This window comes from Lissotriton helveticus, chromosome 12 (genome assembly GCF_964261635.1).
Source record: "Lissotriton helveticus chromosome 12, aLisHel1.1, whole genome shotgun sequence".
Taxonomy (NCBI): Eukaryota; Metazoa; Chordata; class Amphibia; order Caudata; family Salamandridae; genus Lissotriton; species Lissotriton helveticus.
Window position 1 is genome coordinate 802995545 of NC_136073.1, and position 27822 is coordinate 803023366.

Sequence of the window (27822 nt, forward strand, 5' to 3'; positions counted from 1 at the left end):
GTGCGTGTAATCTCCAGTGTCCAGGTGGGATCTGTAATCGTGGTCAAACCGCCTCGGTGGGAGTGCGGGCTTCACGGGAAGAGTACGAGTCAATTAATGCCATACGGTCTGCATCCGCGGGCTGTGTGTTCTTCAATAAGACTCGCTGAAGAACACTCAGCCCACGGATCCGCTGCCGTACAAGCACCCGCTGATTAAATCAGACCATCACGCCGCTAGTAATTCAGCCGTGACCCTGGACCATCAAGCGTGCTGTAATTCAACAGCCAGTCCCAGCTCTGACCGATGCAGACCGTATGGCATTAATTGACTCGTACTCTTCCCGTGAAGCCCGCACTCCCACCGAGGCGGTCTGACCACGATTACAGATATTGATACCTTTTGGGATACAAAATAGGGTTGCACTGCTGCTTCATCAGTTATTTAAGAGCTTCATCAGGTCATAAAGCACACACAAGGAAACACAAGGAGATTTACAAAGTTTTATGCAGATAGCGTAGTGTTGTCTAAAAGTTTTACTGTAAGATTTTCGTCTAAATAACAGATTTTCTGAGCGACTGAGAGGATACAGAGAGGTTTGGATTTGAAAACATTTACTATAGGAGGACACAGTCCGATTCTTGCTTTTGCCTCGGCCGACGTTCAGCTGCTGGGCGTCCGGGCGGCTGTCTTCGTCCCTAGAAAAATGGACAAGAAAGAAATGATGTATGTGTGTTACAACTCAGTGCAAGACAAGAAAGAAACTGTAGCTGAGTTACGACTCAGTATAATGGGACAACAGCACACACATTCGCTAAGGATCCAGGTACAAATAAGCTTTTGTTTAAAGCAAGCAGTGAAAACAAAAAGGGGACTAACTCACACAGTCAATTTACTGTCTCTATATCAGGTACACAGATCAGAAGTACAAATTCTGTAAAATACTACAGGCTTCTAATGTTCTGATTTGTTATCTAAGTACAACAACGTACAGAAGCTCCTTAAGTAGCTGCAAAGAAGCTCAAAGTAGCAGACCGCGCCACTGAAAGTATACAAAGCTTAAGGCTGCAGCAGTAACATCTACAAAGCTAGATCATTTAAAGTTTGCAGAGTATCCATAGCAGAGATAACATTTACAAAATAAAAGCAGTACTGGTAGCAGTCGGTCTAACAAGCATTTGCAATGCAATAGGTCTCGCAGCATTCAAGTTTGAGTTATTGGCATTGTATATGACAATGTGTTGCATGAATTCTTTTCCAAACTCTGTATTGGCTGGTGGTGTTTGTGCCCGGTGAAAGCGTGCACTGACGGATGGTGGTGTTTGTGCCCGGTGAAAGCGTGCACGAACAACTTATGGCGTCTGTGCCTGGTGAAAGTGTGCACTGACGGCTGGTGGTGTTTGTGCCTGGTGAAAGGGTGCACTGGTGGCTGGTGGTGTTTGTGCCCGGTGAAAGCGTGCACTGACGGCTGTTGGTGTTTGTGCCTGGTGAAAGGGTGCACTGGCGGCTGTTGGTGTTTGTGCCCGGTGAAAGCGTGCACTGACGGCTGGTGGTGTTTGTGCCTGGTGAAAGCGTGCACTGATGACTTATGGTGTCTGTGCCTGTTGAAAGTGTGTACTGACGGCCGGTGGTGGGTATGCCTGATGAAACCATGTACTGATGGCTAGTGGTGTGTGTGTGCCTGTTGAAAGTGTGCACTGATGGCTGATGGTGTGTGTGCATGGTGGAAAAGCGTGCACTGACATGTTTAGAAGTAAAGTGCGCCATACTGCGATTGCTACAATAGTTAATTGTGGATGTGCTAACCATTGATGCGTGCACTGATGGCTGGTGGTGTGTGTGTGCTTGTAGAAAATGTGCACTGATGGCTAATGGTGTGTGTGCCTGGTGGAAGTGTGCACTGCCAGCTAGTGGCGTGTGTGCCCGGTGAAAGCGTGCATTGACGGCTGATGGGGTGTGCCTGGTGAAAGTGTGCACTGACGGTTGGTGGTGTGTGTGTGCGCCTGGTGAAAGCGTGCACCGACGTCTGGTTCTGTGTGCGTGTGGTGGAAGCGTGCATTGATCGCTGGTGTTGTTTAAATAGCAACATACTTGGGTCCAGCATATAGAGCACTCTTTTTAAACAGGCATTAAGAGTGAGACAGCACACAATGATCCAATGGTAATTACTAGTTGAAGGCAAATCGCATATAGAACATTAGGAACACTGCAATTCTTTACATTGATTCAGACGGTCCTTGCTGCATTCAGGACATTATCAAAAATCAGTCTGTTTCGTGAGAAGTAATACCTTACATCCTAAACAGCTGTTTTAACAGAATGTTCCCGACTTTAAAAAGAGAGATGACTAAAACATTGGCAGGGAGGCAGCATCCTGAATTTAGGTTGTATGAATGTTACTTTATTGTTTGACTGAAAGAAAAAAGCTCAACTATAATAAACTCCTAGCCAACGCTGCAACACCATTCTGCCAGCTAAGCAAGCCGAGTAAGAAGGGATGTGCGGACTTCACCCGAAGGTGTCAGAGCGAATTCACAATAGAAACAGAACTGATACATGAGAACATTACTAGTGAACAAAATACAAAGGCAAACGTTACATTACATGAGGCAAAAGTGACAATGATAACAAACCGTGCCTTACACAGTGTGTAAGGCACTTTTTGTTATCTTAGTCTAAGCCCGCCTGATTCTATGAAATGGCGGCGGGACGCGGGACAGGCCTTTATCCTTTTCTTTCACTTTCCGTTCCGCACTTCCGCCGCCGCGTATGCGCGTGCCGCGTGCGTGGGGGGCGTGGGCAGCAGGGCTGGCTGCTGCTGAGTGGTGGTGAGCAATGCCAGGCAGCCCCAGGGCACGCACAACATCATGCGGGCCAATAAGCAGTAAGCCCCTGTGCGTGGCATATGGGGCGCGGCAGGCGGCGCGCATAGCCAAAGAAGAAGACAAGAGAAGAACAACGAAAACTACGAACTTAACTGCCTTCCAAGTCCAAGACAAAGCAGCCAGGCGGCCAGGCCCGCCCACGCTGAGCTGCCCTGTCCGATTTCCGAATCCGAGTCCGAAGACCAAAGTAAGTCACTCAGAGTCTGTCACTCCGTCTCCGTCACCGACCGGCGGGGCAGGGCTGCTGCTGGCTGCCTGCCTCCAGGCCTGCTGCGTGCACTAATTAGTTGCTTTCCTGTCGCGCATTTGCCTGCTTCTTATTTATGTCCCAACTTGTCACTCGTGTTTGTCCCTCCTATAGAACATGCTTTCTCGCTTCTGTACTTCTTTGCTCCCGGGGCCGCACTCAGTGTTGCTCTCTGTTCTTGCCTGTGTGCCGCTTCCCTCCATATTGGGTTCGCCCTTGCACTCAACCAGCCCCCCAACCCCTGTTGCTTCCTCGCCTGCTCCATTTGCCCTCGGCTGCTGCTGAAGCAAGCAAGCAGGCAAGCCTATATTATAATAGTTACAGTGCGCAACGCACGCCAGGGACGGATGGTAACGGGCCCCGGCCTATAAACATTAATTATGGTGCCGTGGTGCGCACGCCCTACCGGCCTGGCCTGAGCCTTTTTAAAATTAATTAAATAGTTGGTAGTGGTACGCACTGGAGCCGGGCCGGGTCTTCATAATTAAAATGGTGCACGGGAGTGGCGGCGCGCAGAGTAGTGCTATTTTTATTTTGTATAGTGGTCATTTTCCTGCAGTTTTGCTCTTTTAGACTACTGTAAATAAAATGCGCTTTTATCAGCCAACGTAACGGTGTTCAATGCATTGGTCTTGTTAAGATGAATAGCTAAAATACTAGATTGTTATTCCATCATGTTTTTAAATGTTCAGCATCACATGCTTACTTTCGTGAGCTTTCTATGTACTTATGACATATGCATCATCGTTATAGTTGCTTCAGTCAAGGAAAAAATGCGTGTCTCTGCATCAGATGTTTGGTGATTAGCAGCTGTCCTAAGCAGGTGTTACAAAAGGAACCTTACATTATTAATCTAGTATGTTTGCACTCCGGAATTTTTCAAGCTAGCTCAGTTGGTTGATGCACCTGTTACAATGATGCAACTGCAACCTAATGGCCACTAGTTTGGAATCAAAGCAAGTTCGGCTCAGCATTTCATCCTTCTCATGCTGAGAAGATGAGCACCATGCCTCGAAATTGTTTGAACACCTTCTGGGGCCTAATCCATTTTTAAAATAAAACGTGTTCTAGCATCACTTCGTAATGGACATACACAGGTGATATTCACGTGGCTCCTTGCTCGTAGTGGGGAGTAGAATCAGGCCAAGCCCCTCTCCTGTGATAACAAAAACAACACTCGCAGGCAACAAAATACACATAAATGAGAGAGCTGGACCAAAAGCAGCAGAGTGCGGATCATCCTTCTCTTGCTCTGTCAGGGTAAGCTGCTGTCTGCTGAGCTACAAATGGGATCACATCTGAAAAGAACCCACCCGAGAGAGGAAGTGTAAACAAACACAGCGCGGTGTAATTTAGATTGATTATTGCAGTGGATTCTCGTGGATCGAAGCGCTCTCTTGTAGTGGGCTCAGGTGCACCAATTATCCCTAGACACCTGCGACTGACCTCTGTCTTTTGGGGTCATGAGACGATGAGAGAGAGGCAATGTGACCTGTCATCACTCAAAGATCTCTAAGCAGTTGCAAGACCTGGCATCCTTGACGTGTTTTCCTCTGTCTTTTTGCTCTACCACCTGTATTTTTGATGTTATGCTGGACTTCTTTTTTGCTGTTTTATGTACTCCGTACACTTTACCACTGCTAATCAGTGCTCAAGTGCAAATGCTACCTCTGTCATTTTTAATTCTGCTGGGTTCTCCATAATTTGCATATTTGATTTACTGGTAAGTCCCTAGTAAAGTGCACTGTGTGTGCCCAAGGCCTGTAAATCAAATGCATCTAGTGCGCCTGCAGCAGTGATTGTGCCAACCATATAAGCACCCCTGTAAACGTGTCTCCAGCCTACCATTGCAGTGCCTTTGAGTACAGTTTTAAACTGCCAAGTCGACCTGGCAAGTGCAGTCTCTTGCCAGGCCCTAAGCCTCCCTTTTACTACATGTTGGACACCCCTAAGGTAGGCCCAAGACACTCCCAGGGGCAGGGTGCAGTGTATGTTAAAGGTGGGACATGTGTAGGTATGTATTACATGTCATGATAGTGAAATACTGCTAATTTCGTTCTTCACTATTGTCAGGACTAGCTCGCCAATAGGATATTATTGGAGCTGCCTTGTATGTTTGCTGACTGGGAACACATTTTAAACCTAGATTGAGGACAGATTCCTCATCCCTTGTCAATACTTTCGTGGATAAATTGACTACTGTCGATGGTGGGATTTCTATTATTTGTAAAAGTTTCTGCGCGCGGGGCGCTGTAGAGTGCGGGGCGCTGTAGAGTGCGGGGCGCTGCGTTGCACTGTAGAGTGCGGGACGCTGCGGTGCGCTGTAGAGTGCGGGGCGCTGTAGAGTGCGGGGCACTGCGGGGCGCTGTAGAGTGCGGGGCGCTGTAGAGTGCAGGGCGCTGTAGAGTGCGCTGTAGAGTGCGGGGCGCTGTAGAGTGCGGGGCGCTGTAGAGTGCGGGGCGCTGTAGAGTGCGTGGCGCTGTAGAGTGCGTGGCGCTGTAGAGTGCGGGGCGCTGCGGGGCGCTGTAGAGCGCGGGGCGCTGTAGAGTGCATGGCGCTGCGGGGCGCTGAGAGCGTGGTGCGCTGTAGAGTGTGTGCGCTGTAGAGCGCAGGGCGCTGTAGAGTGCGGGGCGCTGTAGAGTATGGGGCGCTGCGGTGCGCTGTAGAGTGCGGTGAGCTGCGGGGCGCTGTAGAGTGCGGGGCGCTGTAGAGTGCGGGGCGCTGTAGAGTGCGGGGCGCTGTAGAGTGCAGGGCGCTGCGGGGCGCTGTAGAGTGCAGGGCGCTGCGTGGTGCTGTGGAGTGCGTGGCGCTGTAGAATGCGGGGCGCTGTAGAGTGCGGGCGCTGTAGAGTGCGGGGCGCTGTAGAGTGCGGGGCGCAGTGCGTGGCGCTGTGGAGTGCGTGGCGCTGTAGAGTGCGGGGCGCTGTAGAGTGCGGGGCGCTGTAGAGTGCGTGGCGCTGTAGAGTGCGGGGCGCTGTAGAGTGCGGGCGCTGTAGAGTGCGGGGCGCTGTAGAGTGCGGGCGCTGTAGAGTGCGGGGCGCTGTAGAGTGCGGGGCGCTGTAGAGTGCGGGGCGCTGTAGAGTGCGGGGCGCTGTAGAGTGTGGGGCGCTGTAGAGTGTGGGGCGCTGTAGAGTGTGGGGCGCTGTAGAGTGTGGGGCGCTGTAGAGTGCGGGGCGCTGTAGAGTGCGGGGCGCTGTAGAGTGCGCTGTAGAGTGCGGTGCGCTGTAGAGTGCGCTGTAGAGTGCGGTGCGCTGTAGAGTGCGGGGCGCTGTAGAGTGCGGGCGTTGTGGGGCGCTGTAGAGTGCAGGGCGCTGCAGAGCGTGGGGCGCTGTAGAGTGCGGGGCGCTGTAGAGTGCTGTAGAGTGCATTGCGCTGTAGAGCGCGTTGCGCTGTAGAGCGCGTTGCGCTGTAGAGTGCGGGGCGCTGTAGAGTATGGGGCGCTGCGGTGCGCTGTAGAGTGCGCTGCGGTGCGCTGCGGGCGCTGTAGAGTGCAGTGCGCTGTAGAGCACGGTGTAGAGTGCGGAGCGCTGTAGAGTGCGGGGTGCTGTAGAGTGCGGGGTGCTGTAGAGTGCGGGGCGCTGTAGAGTGCGGGGCGCTGTAGAGTGCGGGGCGCTGTAGAGCGCTGTCGAGTGCGGGGCGCTGTAGAATGCGGGGCGCTGTCGAGTGCGAGGCGCTGTAGAGTGCGGGGCGCTGTAGAGTGCGGGGCGCTGTAGAGTGCGGGGCGCTGTAGAGTGCGGGGCGCTGTAGAGTGCGGGGCGCTGTAGAGTGCGGGGCGCTGCGGGGCGCTGCGGGGCGCTGTAGAGTGCGGGGCGCTGTCGAGCCCGGGGCGCTGTAGAGTGCAGGGCGCTGCGGGGCGCTGTAGAGTGCGGGGCGCTGTAGAGTGCGGGGCGCTGTAGAGTGCGGTGCGCTGTAGAGTGCGGGGCGCTGTAGAGTGCGGGGCGCTGTAGAGTGCGGGGCGCTGTAGAATGCGGGGCGCTGCGGGGCGCTGTAGAGTGCAGGGCGATGTAGAGTGCGGGGCGCTGTAGAGTGCTGTAGAGTGCGTTGCGCTGTAGAGTGTGTTGCGCTGTAGAGCGCGTTGCCCTGTAGAGTGCGGGGCGCTGTAGAGTATGGGGCGCTGTGGTGCGCTGTAGGCTGCGGTGCGGGCGCTGTAGAGTGCAGTGCGCTGTAGAGCGCGGTGTAGAGTGCGGAGCGCTGTAGAGTGCGGGGCGCTGTAGAGTGCGGGGCGCTGTAGAGTGCGGGGCGCTGTAGAGTGCGGGGCGCTGTAGAGCGCTGTCGAGTGCGGGGCGCTGTAGAATGCGGGGCGCTGTAGAATGCGGGGCGCTGTAGAGTGCGGGGCGCTGTAGAGTGCGGGGCGCTGTAGAGTGCGGGGCGCTGTAGAGTGTGGGGCGCTGTAGAGCACGGGGCGTTGTAGAGCGCGGGGCGCTGTCGAGCCCGGGGCGCTGTAGAGTGCAGGGCGCTGCGGGGCGCTGTAGTGCGTGGGGCGCTGTAGAGCGCGGGGCGCTGTAGAGTGCGGGGTGCTGTAGAGTGCTCCACTCTGCACTCTGAAGCTCCACTCTGAAGCTCAGCTCCACTCCGAATCTGCACTCTGAATCTGCACTCTGAAGCTCCACTCTGAAGCTCCACTCTGAAGCTCCACTCTGAAGCTCCACTCTGAAGCTCCACTCTGAAGCTCCACTCTGAAGCTCCACTCTGAAGCTCCACTCTGAAGCTCCACTCTGAAGCTCCACTCTGAAGCTCCACTCTGAAGCTCCACTCTGAAGCTCCACTCTGAAGCTCCACTCTGAAGCTCCACTCTGAAGCTCCACTCTGAATCTCCACTCTCCACTCTGAAGCTCCACTCTGAAGCTCCACTCCACTCTGAAGCTCCACTCTGAAGCTCCACTCTGAAGCTCCACTCTGAAGCTCCACTCTGAAGCTCCACTCTCCACTCTGAATCTCCACTCTGAATCTCCACTCTCCACTCTGAAGCTCCACTCTGAAGCTCCACTCTGAAGCTCCACTCTGCACTCTGAAGCTCCACTCTGAAGCTCCACTCTGCACTCTGAAGCTCCACTCTGAAGCTCCACTCCACTCTGAAGCTCCACTCCGAAGCTCCACTCCGAAGCTCCACTCTGAATCTGCACTCTGAATCTGCACTCTGAATCTGCACTCTGAAGCTCCACTCTGAAGCTCCACTCTGAAGCTCCACTCTGAAGCTCCACTCTGAAGCTCCACTCTGAAGCTCCACTCTGAAGCTCCACTCTGAAGCTCCACTCTGAAGCTCCACTCTGAAGCTCCACTCTGCACTCTGAAGCTCCACTCTGAAGCTCCACTCTGCACTCTGAAGCTCCGCTCTGAAGCTCCACTCTGAAGCTCCACTCTGAAGCTCCACTCTGAAGCTCCACTCTGCACTCTGAAGCTCCACTCTGAAGCTCCACTCTGCACTCTGAAGCTCCACTCTGAAGCTCCACTCTGCACTCTGAAGCTCCACTCTGAAGCTCCACTCTGCACTCTGAAGCTCCACTCTGAAGCTCCACTCTGCACTCTGAAGCTCCACTCTGAAGCTCCACTCTGCACTCTGAAGCTCCACTCTGAAGCTCAGCTCCACTCCGAAGCTCCACTCCGAATCTGCACTCTGAATCTGCACTCTGAATCTGCACTCTGAATCTCCACTCTGAAGCTCCACTCTGAAGCTCCACTCTGAAGCTCCACTCTGAAGCTCCACTCTGAAGCTCCACTCTGAAGCTCCACTCTGAAGCTCCACTCTGAAGCTCCACTCTGAAGCTCCACTCTCCACTCTGAATCTCCACTCTGAATCTCCACTCTCCACTCTGAAGCTCCACTCTGAAGCTCCACTCTGAAGCTCCACTCCACTCTGAAGCTCCACTCCGAATCTGCACTCTGCACTCCGAAGCTCCACTCTGAAGCTCCACTCTGAAGCTCCACTCTGAAGCTCCACTCTGAAGCTCCACTCTGAAGCTCCACTCTGAAGCTCCACTCTGAAGCTCCACTCTGAAGCTCCACTCTGCACTCTGAAGCTCCACTCTGAAGCTCCACTCTGCACTCTGAAGCTCCACTCTGAAGCTCCACTCTGAAGCTCCACTCTGAAGCTCCACTCTGAAGCTCCACTCTGAAGCTCCACTCTGAAGCTCCACTCTGCACTCTGAAGCTCCACTCTGAAGCTCCACTCTGAAGCTCCACTCTGAAGCTCCACTCTGAAGCTCCACTCTGAAGCTCCACTCTGCACTCTGAAGCTCCACTCTGCACTCTGAAGCTCCACTCTGCACTCTGAAGCTCCACTCTGCACTCTGAAGCTCCACTCTGAAGCTCCACTCTGAAGCTCCACTCTGAAGCTCCACTCTGAAGCTCCACTCTGAAGCTCCACTCTGAAGCTCCACTCTGAAGCTCCACTCTGAAGCTCCAATCTGAAGCTCCACTCTGAAGCTCCACTCTGAAGCTCCACTCTGAAGCTCCACTCTGAAGCTCCACTCTGAAGCTCCACTCTGAAGCTCCACTCTGCACTCTGAAGCTCCACTCTGAAGCTCCACTCTGAAGCTCCACTCTGAAGCTCCACTCTGAAGCTCCACTCTGAAGCTCCACTCTGAAGCTCCACTCTGAAGCTCCACTCTGAAGCTCCACTCTGAAGCTCCACTCTGAAGCTGCACTCTGAAGCTCCACTCTGAAGCTCCACTCTGAAGCTCCACTCTGAAGCTCCACTCTGAAGCTCCACTCTGAAGCTCCACTCTGAAGCTCCACTCTGAAGCTCCACTCTGCACTCTGAAGCTCCACTCTGAAGCTCCACTCTGCAGCTCCACTCTGAAGCTCCACTCTGAAGCTCCACTCTGAAGCTCCACTCTGAAGCTCCACTCGGAAGCTCCACTCGGAAGCTCCACTCGGAAGCTCCACTCGGAAGGGGCAAAGATCGGAGCATCACGGAACTAAAACAAATATAAACAAGGGCTGTGAGTTACTCTGCGCATGCGCGGGGGCAAGCCTGTTCATTCCAAGCCAGCCTCAGCCAGCCTCGGGAAAAACGAAAGTAATAAAAAAGCGAAACTGACACTGCCACTGCAGACAATGCTGCGCGCTCCCGAGGTGAAATCCGGCACTGAAAACGCTCGTAACACTTTGGTGTCCACTCTCCTAAAAACGGATCACATTAGTTGTCGAACTGACAGCATTCATGCTTCGCATGAATGCTAACGTCAGCTCGACCTAAAAAGGAGGCTGGTCGCAGCAGTTCGTATTTTCATAGTTCACAGCCTATAAATCCATATACAACCAACTCATTCAACAATTTTTCCTGATCCACCCCTCTCGAACAGGACACTTTCTTCTGCAGTCATTAACTCCAAACACCAATGCCAAGTACTGTACGGGGGGGGGACAACCTTCATATGTTCTCAAGGCTTATTTCTAGGATATTCAGACCAGGCTAGATTTGAACATGAAAAGACATTTGGAAGACTCAAACTAGACCATTTCTGTATAGCTCAAGTGATTGAAGAAGGCATCATTTTAGCAGCTCCCGAATAAGCAGACTGCCAAAGGAGTAGCACCAGAAGGTCTGTCCACTTTCCTTGCTCCAATGAATTGTGTCACTTATTTATTGTTTTTAAGGCTTATATCTTTCATTGGTGAAACATACCATCGGCCAAGCTCAGATAACCATTAGGAGTATATAAACATCTCAATGCAATGGCCACTCAATGTATGCAACAACCAACAAACACCGAGTGACCCGGCATTTCTCTGACTCAGGACTCCTTCTTCCTACCCAGTGGACGCACATGAGTGCTACCAAGAAGTGGAAGAACATAGAGGGACCAAGTACTAGACACTTCAACAGAAAAACAATACCACATTTACTCTTGTAATCTTCTCCCACAGGGAAACCCTCAAACTAAGTAGCCGATTTCCCACCCATCCAGTTCCACAGGTAGCCATGGAATGAGGCAAAGCCATCCTAATAGATATTATCGCAGTGTCGTTAAGGAGATTCTCCAAAAAAAGTCCACTTATGAGAACAGGTACTACTTCCCACTGTGAGATACTAGCAAGTGTGTAGGAATTCAAATCATCTCCAGGCCTTTTGTCATCATCTCCTTCTGGACTCCCATAAGGGCTTTCTTTCTCACCAAATTGACATGGTTCAAATCAGAAAAGTAACTATCTAATCGTACTCCTTTTCTTCACAGCTTATCTTGGAATCTTGCCCCTCTACTCTGGTTAATACAAGGTGACCATAACCGTACTGATTTGTGCCCGATTATCTCTGCAAGTCTTTGAAGAAAGTATGTACTGAGCACACCGCCGGCCATTCCAATTCACTACCCTCCACAAAGAGCTCACATCACAAGGAGAAGTGTCTGAAGCCATCACTGCAGCATTCTCGTGTAGTCTAGGCATTCTATTTTCATATCCTGTATTAGGCTCCCACCGGTCACTCCTGGTTCATAAAGACACCATATCCCAGCAAGTGACATCAACTGCAGCATAATTAAGCTCTAGGGCCGTCAGCTTTTGCAATGTCTTTCTATGCTTATGCTGGAGTTTCTTTACCATGTCTGTTACGCCATCCAACTTGCCCTCAGTCAGCTTATCTGCATAAGTAGTCTCTCTGCAAAGTCTGATCATAGTGCTTGATCGTTTAACACTATTTCCTAAGAGTGAGTCTTTTATCATGCACAGGTGCCTCAGCCCCCCTTTTTGCATTTTTCCTAGACGCTCCTCCATATTGCTTGAAAACATCATCTTTGTACTTTCTACGCTCAGCCATGGCTACACTCTAAAACAAAGCATGGGAAAAGTAAACAAGTGTAAGCCCTTGAGGGCTCACGTTTGTGAAACTACCACTGCTAGGATACTCATCGAGTTTCCCACACAGGGTCCCATACACCTCAATCTTACTTGCTGTGCACACTACTATTCTCCAACGACATCATCTATCTCTGACCTCACTCTCCTTATCTACTCTTTAGAAAATACCATCCTATGCGGACAACAAGCCATCATCCACCACGGTCTCTCCACCTGGAATGCCACTGCCAGACAACTGTAACATGCACACAGCTTGACCCAGCTCTTATGCACAACCGATGGGGGAAGGAGAGAAGACCTCCACTGGTCTTTGGCAAAGCATGGCAGTATTCTCAGTGCACTTCACTGGGCAAAACTGTGATTTGGGGGTCTCCAGGTGGATAAGGGGTTTGCTTCGGCAGTGATCCATATTATTGCAAAATGCCCCCATGTATGGCCTACTTGCTAAAATAAATTAGTCAAATAAACCAGACAATAACTCAACATTACTGAAGTAGATACTGTAGGAAATTAGGTGTAAAAAAAGGTTTAAATGGAGATACCTCAGTTTCTACCAGGTTGACTTAGGCACTAGTAGGAACCCTCACAGCCCAGTGGTCTTGGTCCCTAAACCACATTCTAAGGGTGGTAAACCAGAGCAGAGGTTTTCTGTGGACTGTAGAGATCTCAATGCTTTCACTAAGACAGATGCACATCCTGTCCCAAGGGCAGACAAGCTTATTTGCATGTTAAGGCCAGCCAAGTTTCTCTGTTCTTTTGATTCAACATCAGGGTACTGGCAGATTGGTCTGATCCCTGGAGCAAAAGAGAAATCAGCATGCTCGACCCCAGATGGACACTACCAATCTAGAGTAATGCCATTTGGACTAACGAATGCCCCTGCCACCTTCCAAAGGCTGGTGAGCAAAGTCCTTGCTGGATTGGAGTCTTGTAGTACAACATATCTTGATGATATTGCCGTCTATAGCTCTATTTGGCAGGATCACCTGATCCACCTTGGAAAGGTCCTTAAGGCCCTGCAGAGAGCAGGCCTCACTATCAAGGCAACCAAGTGCCAGATAGGGCAGGGTTCTGTTGTATACTGGGGCCACCTGGTAGGTGGAGGTCAAGTTAAACCCTTACAACCCAAGATCCAGACAATTATGGACTGGGTAGCACCAACCACCCAGACTCAACTCAGGGCCTTCCTTTGCTTGGCACTATAGGAGGTTTGTGAAGGGATATGGCTCCATTGTAAAACCCCCTCCCAGAACTGGCCTCCAAGAAAATGCCAAAGGTAAACTGGACATTGAGCTGTCAAAGGGCCTTTGACACTTTGAAGGAAGCAATGTGCTAAGCACACATTTTGAAAGCTCCAGTTTATTCTAAGCAGTTCATAGTCCAGACAGATGCCTCTGAACAAGGTATTAGAGTGGTCCTTTCCCAAACCAATTATGATGGCCATGACCAGCCTATTGCTTTCATTAACAGTTACTCCCCAGAGAGCAGCACTGGAGTGCCATTGAGAGGGATGCTTTTACTCTGGTTTGGTCCCTGAATAAGTTGAGACCATACTTGTTTGCGTCTTACTTCCTTGTTCAAACTGGCCTCTCAGATGGTGGATGGAAATGAAAAGTGAAAACCCCAAACTGTTGAGGTGGTCCATCTCCTTACAGGGTAAGGACTTTACAACGGAGCACAGACTTGGGTCTGACCATGCCAATGCAGATGTCCTATCCAGGTTTTTCCACTTAGATGATGAAGACTCTTGGGAAAGGTTAGTCTCATTCTCTTTTGTTTGGGGGGTTATGTTTTTTTTTTTACATGGTCAACCCCATGTTTTGCCTGGTATGCAATTTTGACCAAAGTGCACTGGTTCCTTCTAACTATGTCCCCAGTGCCAGATCTCTTTCCATAAACTACACAATTGTTTCCCCAACTGGCAATACCATAAGCACCCCCTGTAAGTCCCTAGTAAGCGGTACCTAGGGCAAGGAGGCCAAAGAGGGTCCCAAGGGCTGCACCATGCATTGTGCCACCATAAGAGACCACTCAGCACCAACATGCAAACTGGCATTGCAGGCTGTGTGTCTTGGTGCAGATAAATGTGAAAATATGACATGACAACCATCCCCATGTGCCATGCTTGCAGACACTGCATGCTGTACAGGTAAGTCAACCCCTACAGCAGGCCTTACAGCCCTAAGGCAGGGTGCACTATACTACCTGTGTGAGCATATCTGCATGAGATCTCCAAAATTGGACAGACTTGATAAACTTGAGGCCAATGTGGGTAATATCCAAAATTCTGTCAATTGTCTAATAGATGGGGCAGGAAAAGCCAGGCTCACAGGGCAATTTTAACCCCTTCCACGCTGATGACGAGCTAAGCTCGTCATGAGGTAGCCTCCTGCTACGCTGATGACGAGCCCAGCTCGTCACGTAAAATGCGGTTTCGCAAAACTCCGCGTACAAGCTGAATTCCGCCCGCACGCATGCGGTTAAAGAAACCACAATCCAAAATAAAGTATGTCATTGGCTATCTCAAAACTCCGATTTCACAAACTCCAGTTACCACAACATTTTTGTTTATTAGAAGAGTGAGCTGGGTTGGTCCCTTATGCAAGTCTACTCATGGAGACTGTATAGTGATAAACTGCTGATCTCCAGGCCTTGCAGGAAAATTGCTCAGAAGCAGGAGCAAATTAACTGGGTGGGGTTATGATCATGGGGTTAGCATTATGCCGCTGGGCTTTTTCTATAGATATCTTAAACCCACCGGTCCAGTTATTTCAACAAATGCCCGTACAGCCCAGAATTTGCAGAAGAGTAAGGAGCAATTCTCCCTTGCAACTAGTAATAAATAGATAGCAAGCACTTGCAGAGCTGGACAACCCCCGACTGACTAACGCTAAGGAATGTTAAACCGATGATGGCCCATGACATGGCTCTGGCCTGTGGGGGATATTATAAACAACATCCTAAATGAAACAGAGAATCGAACCAGAGTTGGTTAGCTTGACCATCATGCACCTACCCAAGGTTAAATGAGAGAAAACTCCATAATAGGACACCGGCTACAGGGAAGCTTAAATAATGACCAACAATTGAACGTTATATCGTGTAATATTGCAGGGATAAGGTCAAAACTAAATGACTGAGTGGGGCAAGCTAGTGGACACTAGCCATATATGTCTCCTTCAAAAACTTGGGCAACAGAACAAATACATAGGGTGGGGTATACCACGTTTAGTATTGAAGCTAGACATTCAACAGCTGGTAGACCTGCTGGTGGCTTGCTGATCTGGGTTAAGACCACATTGGCTTGTAAAATCAAGCGGCTAGATATAGGCTCACAGGAGACTCTTGGTTTAGATCCGATATCGCCTAAAGGGAATACTCATGTCAGATTAATTAACATATACAATCGGTTTAGTAGCCGCCACAAGCCCTCAGACACTATAACAATGCTCTCAAACGGTCTTGGCATTTCAAGAAAAGAGTATTATCGTATAGTAGCCGCTGACTTTAACCCGTTTCTTGCGTCGCACGTTCAACGCCAGTGCTGAACGCTCTAAGAAACGGCCTTTGGACGTGCGCAGCAATACGGAGGTAGTGCTCGTAACGTCCAACGGCAGCACTAAAGGGGTTAATACAACATATGAGCCCGTAGATTATGTACAGGAAATAGTACAGGATTCTTGTCAGATTGTGAATCACCATCCAAATTCAAATCTAGCTGGCGACATCACTTCTCTAGTTCCAGGAGTTGAACTCTCTTTGAGCAGCAATTCACTGCTTCATATCACTACTATCGTTTGCCCTTCTCCAACAGCTCACTTCTCTTATCCACCCTCAATTATGTCCATCTCCGTTACACTGCTCTATTACCCTTGACCCTCTTGGCATGGAGAGTATCATTCACAGCTCAAGCCAGCCCCTTCCACGCTCCCCAGGGTCTTGTGCCCTATTCAGGTATATTATTTCAATTTGTCTCTTGTATAGTGTGTTGCTGCTATGTAGATACATCAGCACCTAAATCACATGCATATGCGCATATCAGACTATACTTCAAAACTATCACCTATGTACAAAAAATAAGTACTGAGGTGTACTTCCAATATGTAACTATATTGTACTTCTCAGTTTCTATGTAGCTCATGTTAAAATGTATGTCAGACTGAATAATCAAAAGGTGTTATTGGATTTGGTAATAACACGCATTACTTAAACTACTTAGAAACTGCTTAACTGCGGTATATAGACATATATAAAAAGAATTTATAGGGTCTTCCTATGGTTGTTTTATGCAGCCCTCTTTGTTTCTTATGTGAAACTTCAGTAAAAGTTAAAGATTACCTGCTGTTCGGGTGACGGCTGTGGTGCCTGAGGCTGTTGCGGCTGCTGCTGCTGTTGTTGTTGCTGCTGGTTCTGGTACTCTTCTTGCTGCAGCTGCCTGGCAAGTTCCAAGTCGCTCATTCCAGGAGGGCCCTGCTGTTGCTGCTGCAAAGACAAGGCGATCATATAGTCCTGTGGGTGGAATAAAGAAGTGGTCAGAACCTGGAGGCAAACCGTGGATATAAGCGTTCCAATGAATTCTATTCTTGCTGTACTTTTAACTCCAATGATACCATCATAATAAAGTCAACTTTCATTCTGTGGAAGCGGAAACTGTACTAGACAGAAAGTAAGATATCAAAAGCCTGCTCTCTTTGATTTCAGGTGTACCTGCTTGCCAATTAAGAGCTAGCAGCACCAATGAAGAAACAATACCTCTAAGGATTTGAGGACTCAAAACATGTGTGTGGAATTTCCACAGAAGCTGGATTATTGTGTATTGTGGTAAATAAGGGATTGTGGCCTAATGGCTATAATTTAGGAAGAAGCATAATTGTGTAGGGAGCATTATTAGTTAGGATGGTGGACTTCAGTGAAAAGCCACATTTTTCCCAAGCATCTCTTACATGGTCAAACACTTGTGATTTGTTCACAATGTGAAATTAGAATCTTTGTTCAAGGCAAGAATAAAGTGAAATGAGAAGCCCAGTGCCAGGCAGGCAGGGATGAAAATTAGGGCTAATATCTGTAAAATAAACCACCCCTATGTTTTCTCTCTTGGACCCTCTAGCTTCTCATATATAGACTAGAAGAGCAAAGTGTCCAGTGAACATGAGGTGGGCTAGTGCCCCAAACATTTCTGGCCACATCCTCCAGTAGGAGGGCTCCAAAAAGGTAGACGCTCTGGGAATTAGTGTCCTATAGTGAGCCACTGGTAGGAATGACCACTCTGGCTCTAAAGAGTCTGAGTTAATTGCCATCTACAGAGGAGAGAAAAGTCAGGAAGTGAGAGAGACGTTGGTCTTCTGTAAGGAGTGCAACTGCCAGAGGTTGATGATTAGCACACTATTAACCACAGTTTTGCGGGAGTTTTCATTGGGTTGACACCGCTTCCTTGGAACGGTTTTCTGAGAGGCTGGGGAAGTAACCCTCAAGGGTAGAGTCTCTCACTCAGGCCATCAAGAAGCACCCTCACCCCCAAAAAGGATTACACGTGATTAAGGTTCTCATTATGGGATTACTTTATGGGGTCCCTCCCACTGTCCCAATGTGGTTTGTTGACCCTAGGAACCAAGAAAGGGGAATAAGAGACTGGGGGAGCATCGGGGTTAAAGTGCGATCATATGAGCCCTGAGTAAGAACATTTGTGCTCCATGTGTGAATAACAAATTGGGCTCATTAACTGCGATGTTTGACTGGAATCGTAGATTTATGCACAATAAAGCAGAGAGGTGCCATAGTACAACCAGGGCCTTTCCACTTTTCAATAAGTGGTGCTTTTCATATTAGAAAAGCGGTGATTACTATTTGTAAAATGAAAGCGGTCTGTGAGGAACAGTTTCAACTTTGTAAACGAGTGCCCGGGTAATGGTGCAGCCCACAACGATCTAAGAGACTTGGACTACATACAATTTATCCATTTTGCTAACCCAAATAAAGCAGCTTTTCCCAAATCCTACCAAAATTCGATTTTGGGATGCAAGGGATTAAAACGCCCACAGAACCAGAAAATAGGCCTCTAGTAGTGCACCATTAGTTGTGCAAAACATCGACAGCTCTTCAACCTAAGACTCTGAACATCAGGTTTTACTACCTAATCTTTGCTGTTTTTAAGCCATGCAAATGAAAGGTGCTTCAATTAACTACTTTAACAGAAAGCTTAATTGCCATCACCAGTATTTAAAGTCATGGCCAGCTGGTCTAACTACATGCCAGCATTTGACTTGCTGAGATATCCTGCTGGCACAATCAAAGAGCCAAAATGAGTAGCTATACCAATGCTTGCTTCTTTCTTGCAGTGAGAGAATTTGGGTTGCTCGATTATCTTTTGCAGAGTTGGAAAACTGACTGCCCTGAAAAGGATCTTTTAACATAACCTCAGGCAAAATATTTGAACTGCAAAGTCATCAAGTCTTTAATCTATATAAGCAGTAACCTGGGCTCAGTTCAAGTTTTAAAACGCACACTGGCACGCTGTGCTGTAGACTCACAATACACAAAATATCTTTGGGAGCTTTTAAAAGTACAGAAGTCAGGGTAAATGCATAAGGCACTTTGATTACCCTTTTTGTGGTAGTTCTTCCTGGAAATAGTTAGTCTTTTCAATACTTATTAAGATTGAAAACACAAGGATAGGTATACAGGGAAGAAAAATGCAGAAACTGAGATTGATGGTGGAGGGGGGGAATTAGAGAGGGCACTATACCAATTTCATCTCATACAAATGATTCCGCACACAGATAGGCCAGTAATAGAAAAGAGTTTCTGAAATGGCCTTGCAGCCTCTCTGAGCTGCGTGTTGGTTGCCTTCATATCACTTCAACTGGGTGAGCACAATCTGAGGATGCAGGTGGTGTGGAAATGATAGAGGGGACAATCTACAATCTCTCACCTGATCCAAAAGCCTCTGTTGTAGCTGCTCCTGGTTGCTGAAAGATGCTTCCTTTGACAGGTGGTAGCTGAGGTGGAAGTTGGAATCACAGAAGCAGCTGTCTCCTTCTACATTGTGTAGACTCTCCCAGATGACGGTCTCCTCCTGCAGGAAACCCTGGTCAGTAACCAGGAGGTACAAGTGACCCTGCAGACAGAGACAGAATTGGATAAGAGGCAGGAAGATTGGTGCGCAGCAGAGAGCGAGTGGGCTACAAGACACCCTGGAGATTGACGTGAAAAACATGGGAGGATGCACCTATCCTACAATGAGGTACAGGTGGGGAAACATCTTAAGACACTAAAGAAGGAGTTGTGCAGTGTAATTAAATGATTATGAAGGGTCACACAAAATGTTATTGCACAGAGTCTCATAAGAATGGCCCAACAATCACTCATATTGGTACCTTTTGCTTTATCATTGTGCTAAAGTGGTTATTCTGGAGATTGACGTGAAAAACATGGGAGGATGCACCTATCCTACAATGAGGTACAGGTGGGGAAACATCTTAAGACACTAAAGAAGGAGTTGTGCAGTGTAATTAAATGATTATGAAGGGTCACACAAAATGTTATTGCACAGAGTCTCATAAGAATGGCCCAACAATCGCTCATATTGGTACCTTTTGCTTTATCATTGTGCTAAAGTGGTTATTCCGGAAGAAGACACTCGGCTCATCCTCCTTGACAGTGGTCATGAGCTCACAAAGGCCATGGTATGTTAGCTGGGCGGCCGTAGACTCCAAGAACTGCTCTGCGATCAGGCCTGGAAAAGACAGATAAACGAGGACGTGAAGAAGCTTCAGGAGACCAACTGGGACTATTCAGAATAAATCAGCGCATGGTGACCCATCTTCTCCCAAATGTTAAACTGGATGCACACCATCACCTCCACTCACACTTGGTACGCTTCTAGATAGATTTGCTTCGAACCGCACTAGTTGGTTTGGTGCGCAACACCAGGTCACCTGCCCACAAGTCTGCAGCTAGACCACAGCAGCAGTCTTATCCTCTCCTCAATATTTAAAATGGCAGCATATTCAATGAAATGAATAGCCGCATAACGATGTGCGTTGAAACTTCCTCTCAAAAAATGTATTTGTTATCTTTTGCAGCCAATGACCAGTCCTGCATGAAATTCTGGCATTAAAAACTAGTTCCACCTAATTGAGGACTTCTATTTGTACCTTCTGTCACAAGGTTTGGGTCACTTGAATGTTTGCATGTGATGATTTTCTCCACCAACTGGTTATAGCTCAGTTTTCCCACTGCCAACACCACTTCAGGGCCCTGAAAGAGAAAACACAAGGAGGTGATGCAGCTTTATTCAACACGCTGGTCACAAGACTCCAGAGGCATGTTACAACGCAATGCCTGGCCTTGGATTTAAGCCGCATTCCCATTCACAGGACCAACATTAGGAGAGTTAAGTGTGCTCATTACCTGTGGGTCAACTAGCCAGCCGTGGTACAAGGGGATGTTCAGGAGGTCAAACACAATGCATTCTGGTGTGTACTCAAAGTCTGAGACACCCGTGAACTTTACATTCACATCCAACCCCGTAGATAACTTAGGCAAAACCGTCATGGCATCATTCACGTTCTGGAAATACAAAAAAAAATAATAATAAAGACTTGTTTACCCCACTGTCTAAAACATTACACATTAAAGTCCTGTGAGAGAAACCTTTCTGGGTTAACAATGCTGGTGTAATCTGCAGACAAATCTTTCTGTATTCTCACTAACGTTCATCAAGTACATTAATCTAACATCGCCACCAAGACCTGAAATGATCTGCCCCTCCGAACTCTACCCTGCCTGGCAGACTTCAGAAAGAAACTCAAGACCTGGCTTTTCGACAGACGCAGCATCCTCCGCACTGAGATATCCCAAGTCCCAAGGGGTCACAGTGCAGTGCTTTACAAAATGTTGACTTTATGAATTTCAGTTTTCATTGATGTGTGTATATATATATATATATATATATATATATATATATATATATATATATATATATATATATATATATATATATCCAACACACCGCCTCTCCTCTCACGCTCTGGATCCACTCCAGCCAAGAAGGGGAATAACGGACACGGACCAAGTAACGTGCTCCAAGTTATTTAATAGAGGTGCAGGTTCAGTCTCATGACGTTTCGGCTCGCAAGAGCCTTGTTATATATATATATATATATATATATATATATATATATATATATATACATACATATACACACACACACAAACACATCAGAGTTCAGAAATGCTGCGCACTCTGGCCGTAATTTTCGATTAATTTAAATAGATGCAAACTTTGGCATACTGACACGCGTTTCAGCCTCCTGGCCTTCGTCAAGGTCAGTGAATTCATATAAAAAGCTGACTTATAACAACAATTAATTTCATTGGTTTGCAGCAGGCAGGAAAATAAAAGAGGGGACTTAATAGTTAAACCACATTCCAAGAGAAAAAGAGTGTCACCCATTTTAACACCGTCAAGATTTCACTGCAAATGTGAGGGATCCACAACATTTTGGTAGGATGAAATTCACATTATGGAAATGTTATGCACGATTCATAAAAGGAAGAATTACTAGCCCCTAAATATAATATAATTGCAACAATTAATAAGCAAATACTTGGGCTTGATCCTACAATCCAATTCAATATTCCAGTACACCATTACCCCAAATAACGTCAAAGGTACAATCAAGCTCTGAATGAGCCTAGTTCATCAATCATAATTGAACCTGTTATTCTTTGAATAATATCTCACTATCTCTATATAGTGCGACATGGTGGGAATTCATTGGAAATATTAATTTGTTTACTTGAGCTCAAGGGGATGGTTCACAGACTGATCTAACCAATGTAAGACCACACAGTTCAACCCCCACGGGACACGGGTGCGCAGATCCACTATATACTTGGCCTCTAGCTTCCTTAGGAGTTTGACCCCGTATCCTCCTCTTTCTTTTGCAGGAATTTGGTCAATGCAGTAGTAGGCCTCATGTAACGCTGAGAAATGTCTTGCAATGGTAGGTTTTGTCCTGGTTAGTTATTGCCCTCTTACGTTTGAGGATTCTGTTTTTCTGGGTTTTTTTTTATGGAGAAGTGTGGCTCACCGATTAGAGCGGCAGACCCTGTGGCAGAAGTCTGGCCTGGGACCAGGGTTCAATTCCCGACGCGGCAGGGTCTGGGGCTCAATGTCCGTGGACTCGATAATTCTCGCCTCGGTGCCTATTCTAATCATGGGTCCCACTCTGCAACTCCGGGCAATAGCTTGCTTAATCTCCCCAACGGCCCCGAAAGCGCTAGGATGCCTGGCTTCACCTTGGGGGTGCCCAGTAGGGGGCATCTCACAGGGAAAGCCAGGAAGGGTTCCACAGCGGTATACAGCGCCAGGATGCCTGAAAGGTGATAGTGCGCTTTACAAGTATACATACATTTACATTAGGTGTATTGTACTGCCAATATACTGCAATCTACATGGGCATAGTAGGCAGTACACCACAAAATTGGAATTACAGTTCAGCAGCTTATTAATGGGCCTCCTCTCTTTCTTCCCTGGTACTGCATACTCCATCTTCCTGCAGTTCTTATAGGCTTTACATGCAGTACACAGGAAAAACCCCGTAATGATGGACTTATTTCGGGGTTTATCTTCACAGTGGCTCTACACTAGAATATCCTTCAACAAGGCACTCCTCCTGAATATGACATCAGGTGTATCGGATATCAGTTGGCCTAATATGCCATCTGTTTGGAGGATATTCCTGTTCTTCTGGACCAGACCCCTGATCCTCTGATTTTGAAGAGAAAGTTTGAATCAGCCTGACTTTAGATTGGTCACCCTCCGTCACCGTGTCTGTGGGGGGTCTGTCTACTAATAACTCCGGTCTCTCATTACTTTTGACCTTATTGATTGCTCAACCTAAGATTCTGTTGCCATAGCCCCTCCTCGAGAATTATTAGCGCACCTCCTAAGGGCATGTTTTCCTCTGCCCACATGTGGGTAATATTGTGTGGGCGAAGAAGCAAAGTGGTTCCCTCATTTGCATGTGACCACACCCCAATGCAAATGAGGGAATGTCCGCTTTTGACAGCACTGGCGCTACATGTGGGCAAGCGATATCGGTACTAAAGGAGCAGCCACATCCGCGCTTGCGGCCTCTTTCGTATTACAGAAGTGCCCAATGCGTGCACAAAGGGGGCGTAAATGCCCGTTGCGCCCCTGTGGCACTTATGTAATATGGCCCCTGGACGTGTTTGATAAGTTCTGTGGAACACTTTGTGGTGGTTGCTTTATACCAGCCGTTGAGAGCACCCCAATATCCAAATAATAATATGATATACATGATCTGCAATGAATGCTTGCCATAATGCACGGTTAGCAAATTATTCCTTTGCGCTGAAACCCGTGTTCCATTTGCACAGGAGATTTTGCTAAAGAAGTCACAGTAATATAATGATTAATATACGTTTTAAAGGTGAAAACATTCAGTAAGTCACCATATTAGGGTTCCGTAATGAACCAAAAAAAATCTATATGTAGAAAAAGGGAAGTGGTTCTCTAGTCAAGAGACACAAAGGGAGTTTTGAGGGTCAGACACACCGATGGTCAAATATAAAGAAGCAAGTGGGATGACATTAGTACATCTTTGAAGATGCAATATGTATTAAAATATGGAGCGGTCATGTCTGAAGAAGAGGAGCTGCATTTAACCATATAAACCATAAACTGACCATTTCTCCAGCACACAGACAGACATGTCTTTAGTATTAAACAGAGGTTGTTTTTTTGTTTTTTTTTACTTGGAATGATAAAAGACGAGTCTTCTCCGACAGGACCTGAATCGCAGAGAGGAGACAAACTCTGTAACAGAAGCATTAACTCATGTATCTCTTATGGGATTATGATCCGTGGCCATCTGGCGTGGGAATAGCCTTAACCATCTGGCAGGCATTTATAAGCCTCTGACAAGGGCGCCTCGTACCTTACTCACTACTGACACGTGATACTGCATATTGATCGTCTCCAGCAACGACACTCCAGATTTTGTATTTCAGGCCATACATCTAACATCCTAGCGATAAATAGTATACTTTATTTTTGAAAATCTGCTGGTTTTCCTAGATTGCAAATTACATTTTTTGTATAGCTTACAATTAAAGCTGGCTCTATTTGGGAAAAGGGATAAAAAATGAAAATCAAAAGAAAATATGTAATTACTATCGAATATAAAATGTGAAAGACGTGTGGAATTCACACGATTGCCCTTAAAAAAATTGCAAGGTTTATGAAATTGCTGGAATTCCTAATATAAAACTTTGAGTAAGAAATTTACACAAAACTCAACAAAATCTATTTGGCAAACCAGTAAAGAACGAGATGTGCTACACTTGGCAGATTTCAGTGTTGCTCTTACAAGCAATAACTAGCCTAGAAGTTTTCCACAAAAATAAACCAATATATTGTGAAAGAAAAACATTTTAAAGCTTAAATGCTGTATTTCATTGCAGATTGTCATTGCAGCGGTGTTCACTATAACTTTACCACTGGACATGTTGAGCAAAAGGCTCACAAGATTTCACAATCTAATGAAATCCAGGCTTCAGAACAACTCAATGGGAAAAGGAATCCCACAAACCTGGCTGAATAAACAGATTAACGTTTTTTATTTATATAGCGCTCACCTTCTTACATGCAGCTTCTATGTTATATTAGAGACTCACCTGTTGAAAGTTTAGCTGCAAAGCTTCAGAGTTTTCTTGGGGTTTAATTGACAGGAAACACTCCCCTTAAAAGACAAAAAAAAAAGTGTATAGTCAGGCTGTTTCACAATTCCATAATAAACAAAAGCAACGCCTTCTACAAAGGAGTCTCAGTCATAAAGCTACAAACCAAAATAAACCAAAACACAACCTAAATAATCAATATAGAGAAGGTAAATGTGCATCTAAGTATTATGTGGTGTAGAAAGGTACAACTTAAGTAAGGAAAATGAGAGGCGCTGTATAAAGCAAATGGGTCATTATGAGCTAGACATCCATGTTTTATTACAGCCTTATAGCTTATTGTGGAGGGCCATAACAACTGTTAAATGCCCAGAGTAAGAGGACCGAGCCACAGGTGAGAGTCTATAACGCAGGAGAGGGCCTTTAACAACCAGTACAGACAGACACAGAAGGGCTATAAGGCTACTGGAACATTCCACCAACTGAAGGAAGAATTTTCCAAATTAAAAAAGGGAGAAACTGAAAGAACAACATTGGAATGTTGTAGCAGAAGGCTTATACCACCTATTATTAGCCCTGAGCCACTCCGTTGTCTTCCCAAAATTGAACTGTCCTAACAAGGTTATTACCTCGCCGATCACCAAAATTAAACAGTCCTATTTATGATGGATTTGAAATCTTCATGCAAATGGATGAAGACGCATAACAGGATTTCATGATAGTCCAGCACCTCTGAAGGGTGGAGTGGGATTAGGCATGCAGAAAGAAGATTCTGCCTCAGAAAGGCAGTGAGCACACTATCACCACAGTCCAAACGTTTGCCTTTAGGCCTAGAAGGAACGGAGGAAGAGTCAAGCATGACAAAACCTAGTTCTGCCCTTCAAAGGTATAAAACTCTGCTAAAATATGCTAGACCTGTTTCAATAAAAGTGTTAAGCTGACAGACAAGTACTGGTACGGTCCAATGAAACAATATATTGTCCATACTAAATGGTCTTAAACTCTGCCATAACAGATACAGCAACCATACTGAGCAATGGAACTCATACCCCATTTGAATAAATAGCAGGTCAGGTTCACACGAGATGTGAAAAGTGGAGTTACCAGTGCCTCAAGGAAAGTCTTTTTTCATTAAATGTTAAGGCTCACAATGTTCAGATAGGTTGGTTTTGAGTTGTCTGGAACGGGTCTGAACAAATCACACATAGTTCTGGGCTAAGCATGAACAGCAACATTTAGCAACACTTTGCATCTTTTTAAGTTGCCCAAACTCAATGTTACAGAGAGGCCTATAAAAGTCTACATCAACAGTGCAGTTACATTTTCTCAGTAGACCACAATGGCCATAAGATGTAGATATCTGCTGATACCGAGCAAGGTGACAGCACTGCACTTCTTACGACATGTAGAGACAGACATGGGACGGTTGCTCAAACAAAGTTCTCCTGTGGTATGTACTTCCATCAATGCCCCATACCACCATGGTTTTCATGAATGTCTGCATTGATCTTTGCCACGATGTTCTACTTTAGAGTGCCTGATCCACCTCTCCACCGTTTCAGAATAGGGGTGGGGGCATGCATTGTACGAATGTTAGATAAAATACTAACAAGCACCAACAAGTTGCTTCAAAGGGTCCCACAGAACTATTCTTCCCAGCTATTAAAACACAGTTGTTTCAAACGGTCCTATCGGTCTGTTTTATGTTCTGAATCTTGGCATCCACTGATGAGTTAAGTTAGTCTGGACTTTTGTGAAAATCGCCCGACTAACTTCAACCGGCTTATATTCTCCTACTATTCCTTGCGAGATAGATACAGATTATGCAATAATCCGATCTGCTCTCAAACTGTAATCACTGCAGTAAATTTGTAGTCCTTCTGCTCTTCTGAGAGCAGGGCAGGTCAGTAAAGATTAGTGGATACTTGAGAAAACATTTATAGCAATTCTTAACACTGAGCTTCCACAACATCCATTCGGAGAGGAGTAAATGCTTCACAACTGGCCATCTGCACTTTCCAAGGACAAGACTGATAAGTGGAAAAGGCCATGAAAATTAGAGGAAAAGTCCAAGGAAGAATATGTTCATTACTGAACGTCCACTTGACTTTAAAACGTTTGTGTGTATGTAAGCATATGATATTTGTATAAAGGATTCTGCTTCATAGCATCCCCCAGTTTCTTTCCCATGCAGGGATCTATTTTCATGGCATTATAATGGTCTCTCAAGCTCCCGCTTTAACCCTGCGAATATGGCCTAACAAAATAACCAGTCCAGAAGCCTCCCTATTGATGACAGTTTCTAGCACAAGATATATTTGCTAAATCCAAGTGATAGATGAAAAACCAAATTCAGAGTGGTGGGGTTTTCCTGTATTTTATTTTTTTTCTGTTAATTTGGAATTTTACGTTATGTGTAGATAGAGATTAAACTGCCCGACAGCTGCTTCAAATAGGATGAGGAAATAGTAATAAAGAAGACATATCTTTTTGCATAACCTATTGCTCACCTAAACCTGCTTCCAACTTCACCTGTGGGACGGGAAATAAAGAATATCCAGGTCTGTTGTATTCTACCTGTGGACAAGCTGGAGTGTGTGGGAATCTGTGCTAGAGGCTTCTGTCTGAATATCTTAGGATCGTTCTTTTTTTGACGTGCACAGTAAGAAGTGAATTGTCTTTAGACACATGACTCAAGATTAAGCCCTGCTGGCACAGAGGGAGGTGGAAGAAAGAACTAGTTACTTACCTGTACACTATGGTTCTCCAGTATTATCTTTCATAGATTCACATGCTTGTATCTTCCCCGTCGTCATGGTGGGAGTCTCCCGGTATATAATAACCATAGCAGTAGAAGAAAAAAACTGCCTGGAAGCCATAGAGTAGTGAAACCACTAGGTAACCTCTCCTCCTCATTATGTGGCCCAAACTACAGCCAATCAGCAGCCAGCACCAGCCTACACCATTCCCAGCAGAGCCACCATACCTCAGATTTCCTACCGCCCAAGAGTGAGCTATGCAGGAAACCAGAGATAAAAAAGGTGGTCTGCCTAAAGGAAACGGGGAGGCGGGAGGGCGCATGTGAATCTATGAAAGATAATACTGGAGAACCATAGTGTACAGGTAAGTAACTAGTTCTTTCTCCAGTATTCAATCTTTCATAGATTCACATGCTTGTATCAGAGTAGATAGCAGTATTTGTAGT

At 46.7% G+C, this 27822-nt stretch overlaps 1 protein-coding gene across 1 annotated transcript in view; it reads right to left on the minus strand.

The window, feature by feature from the left end:
• Window positions 1–468: 468 nt before the first annotated feature.
• MINDY1 (MINDY lysine 48 deubiquitinase 1) overlaps window positions 469–27822 on the minus strand; it is a 67765-nt gene continuing 40411 nt past the window's right edge. The window contains exons 4-10 of the mRNA XM_078670634.1: window positions 24615–24679; window positions 20319–20477; window positions 20063–20165; window positions 19499–19641; window positions 18838–19023; window positions 16248–16418; window positions 469–677 (exon numbers count right to left, since the gene is read on the minus strand). Coding sequence (XP_078526760.1) covers window positions 597–677; window positions 16248–16418; window positions 18838–19023; window positions 19499–19641; window positions 20063–20165; window positions 20319–20477; window positions 24615–24679 — 908 coding nt within the window. The 3' untranslated portion in view covers window positions 469–596. The remainder of the gene's footprint in view (window positions 678–16247; window positions 16419–18837; window positions 19024–19498; window positions 19642–20062; window positions 20166–20318; window positions 20478–24614; window positions 24680–27822) is intronic.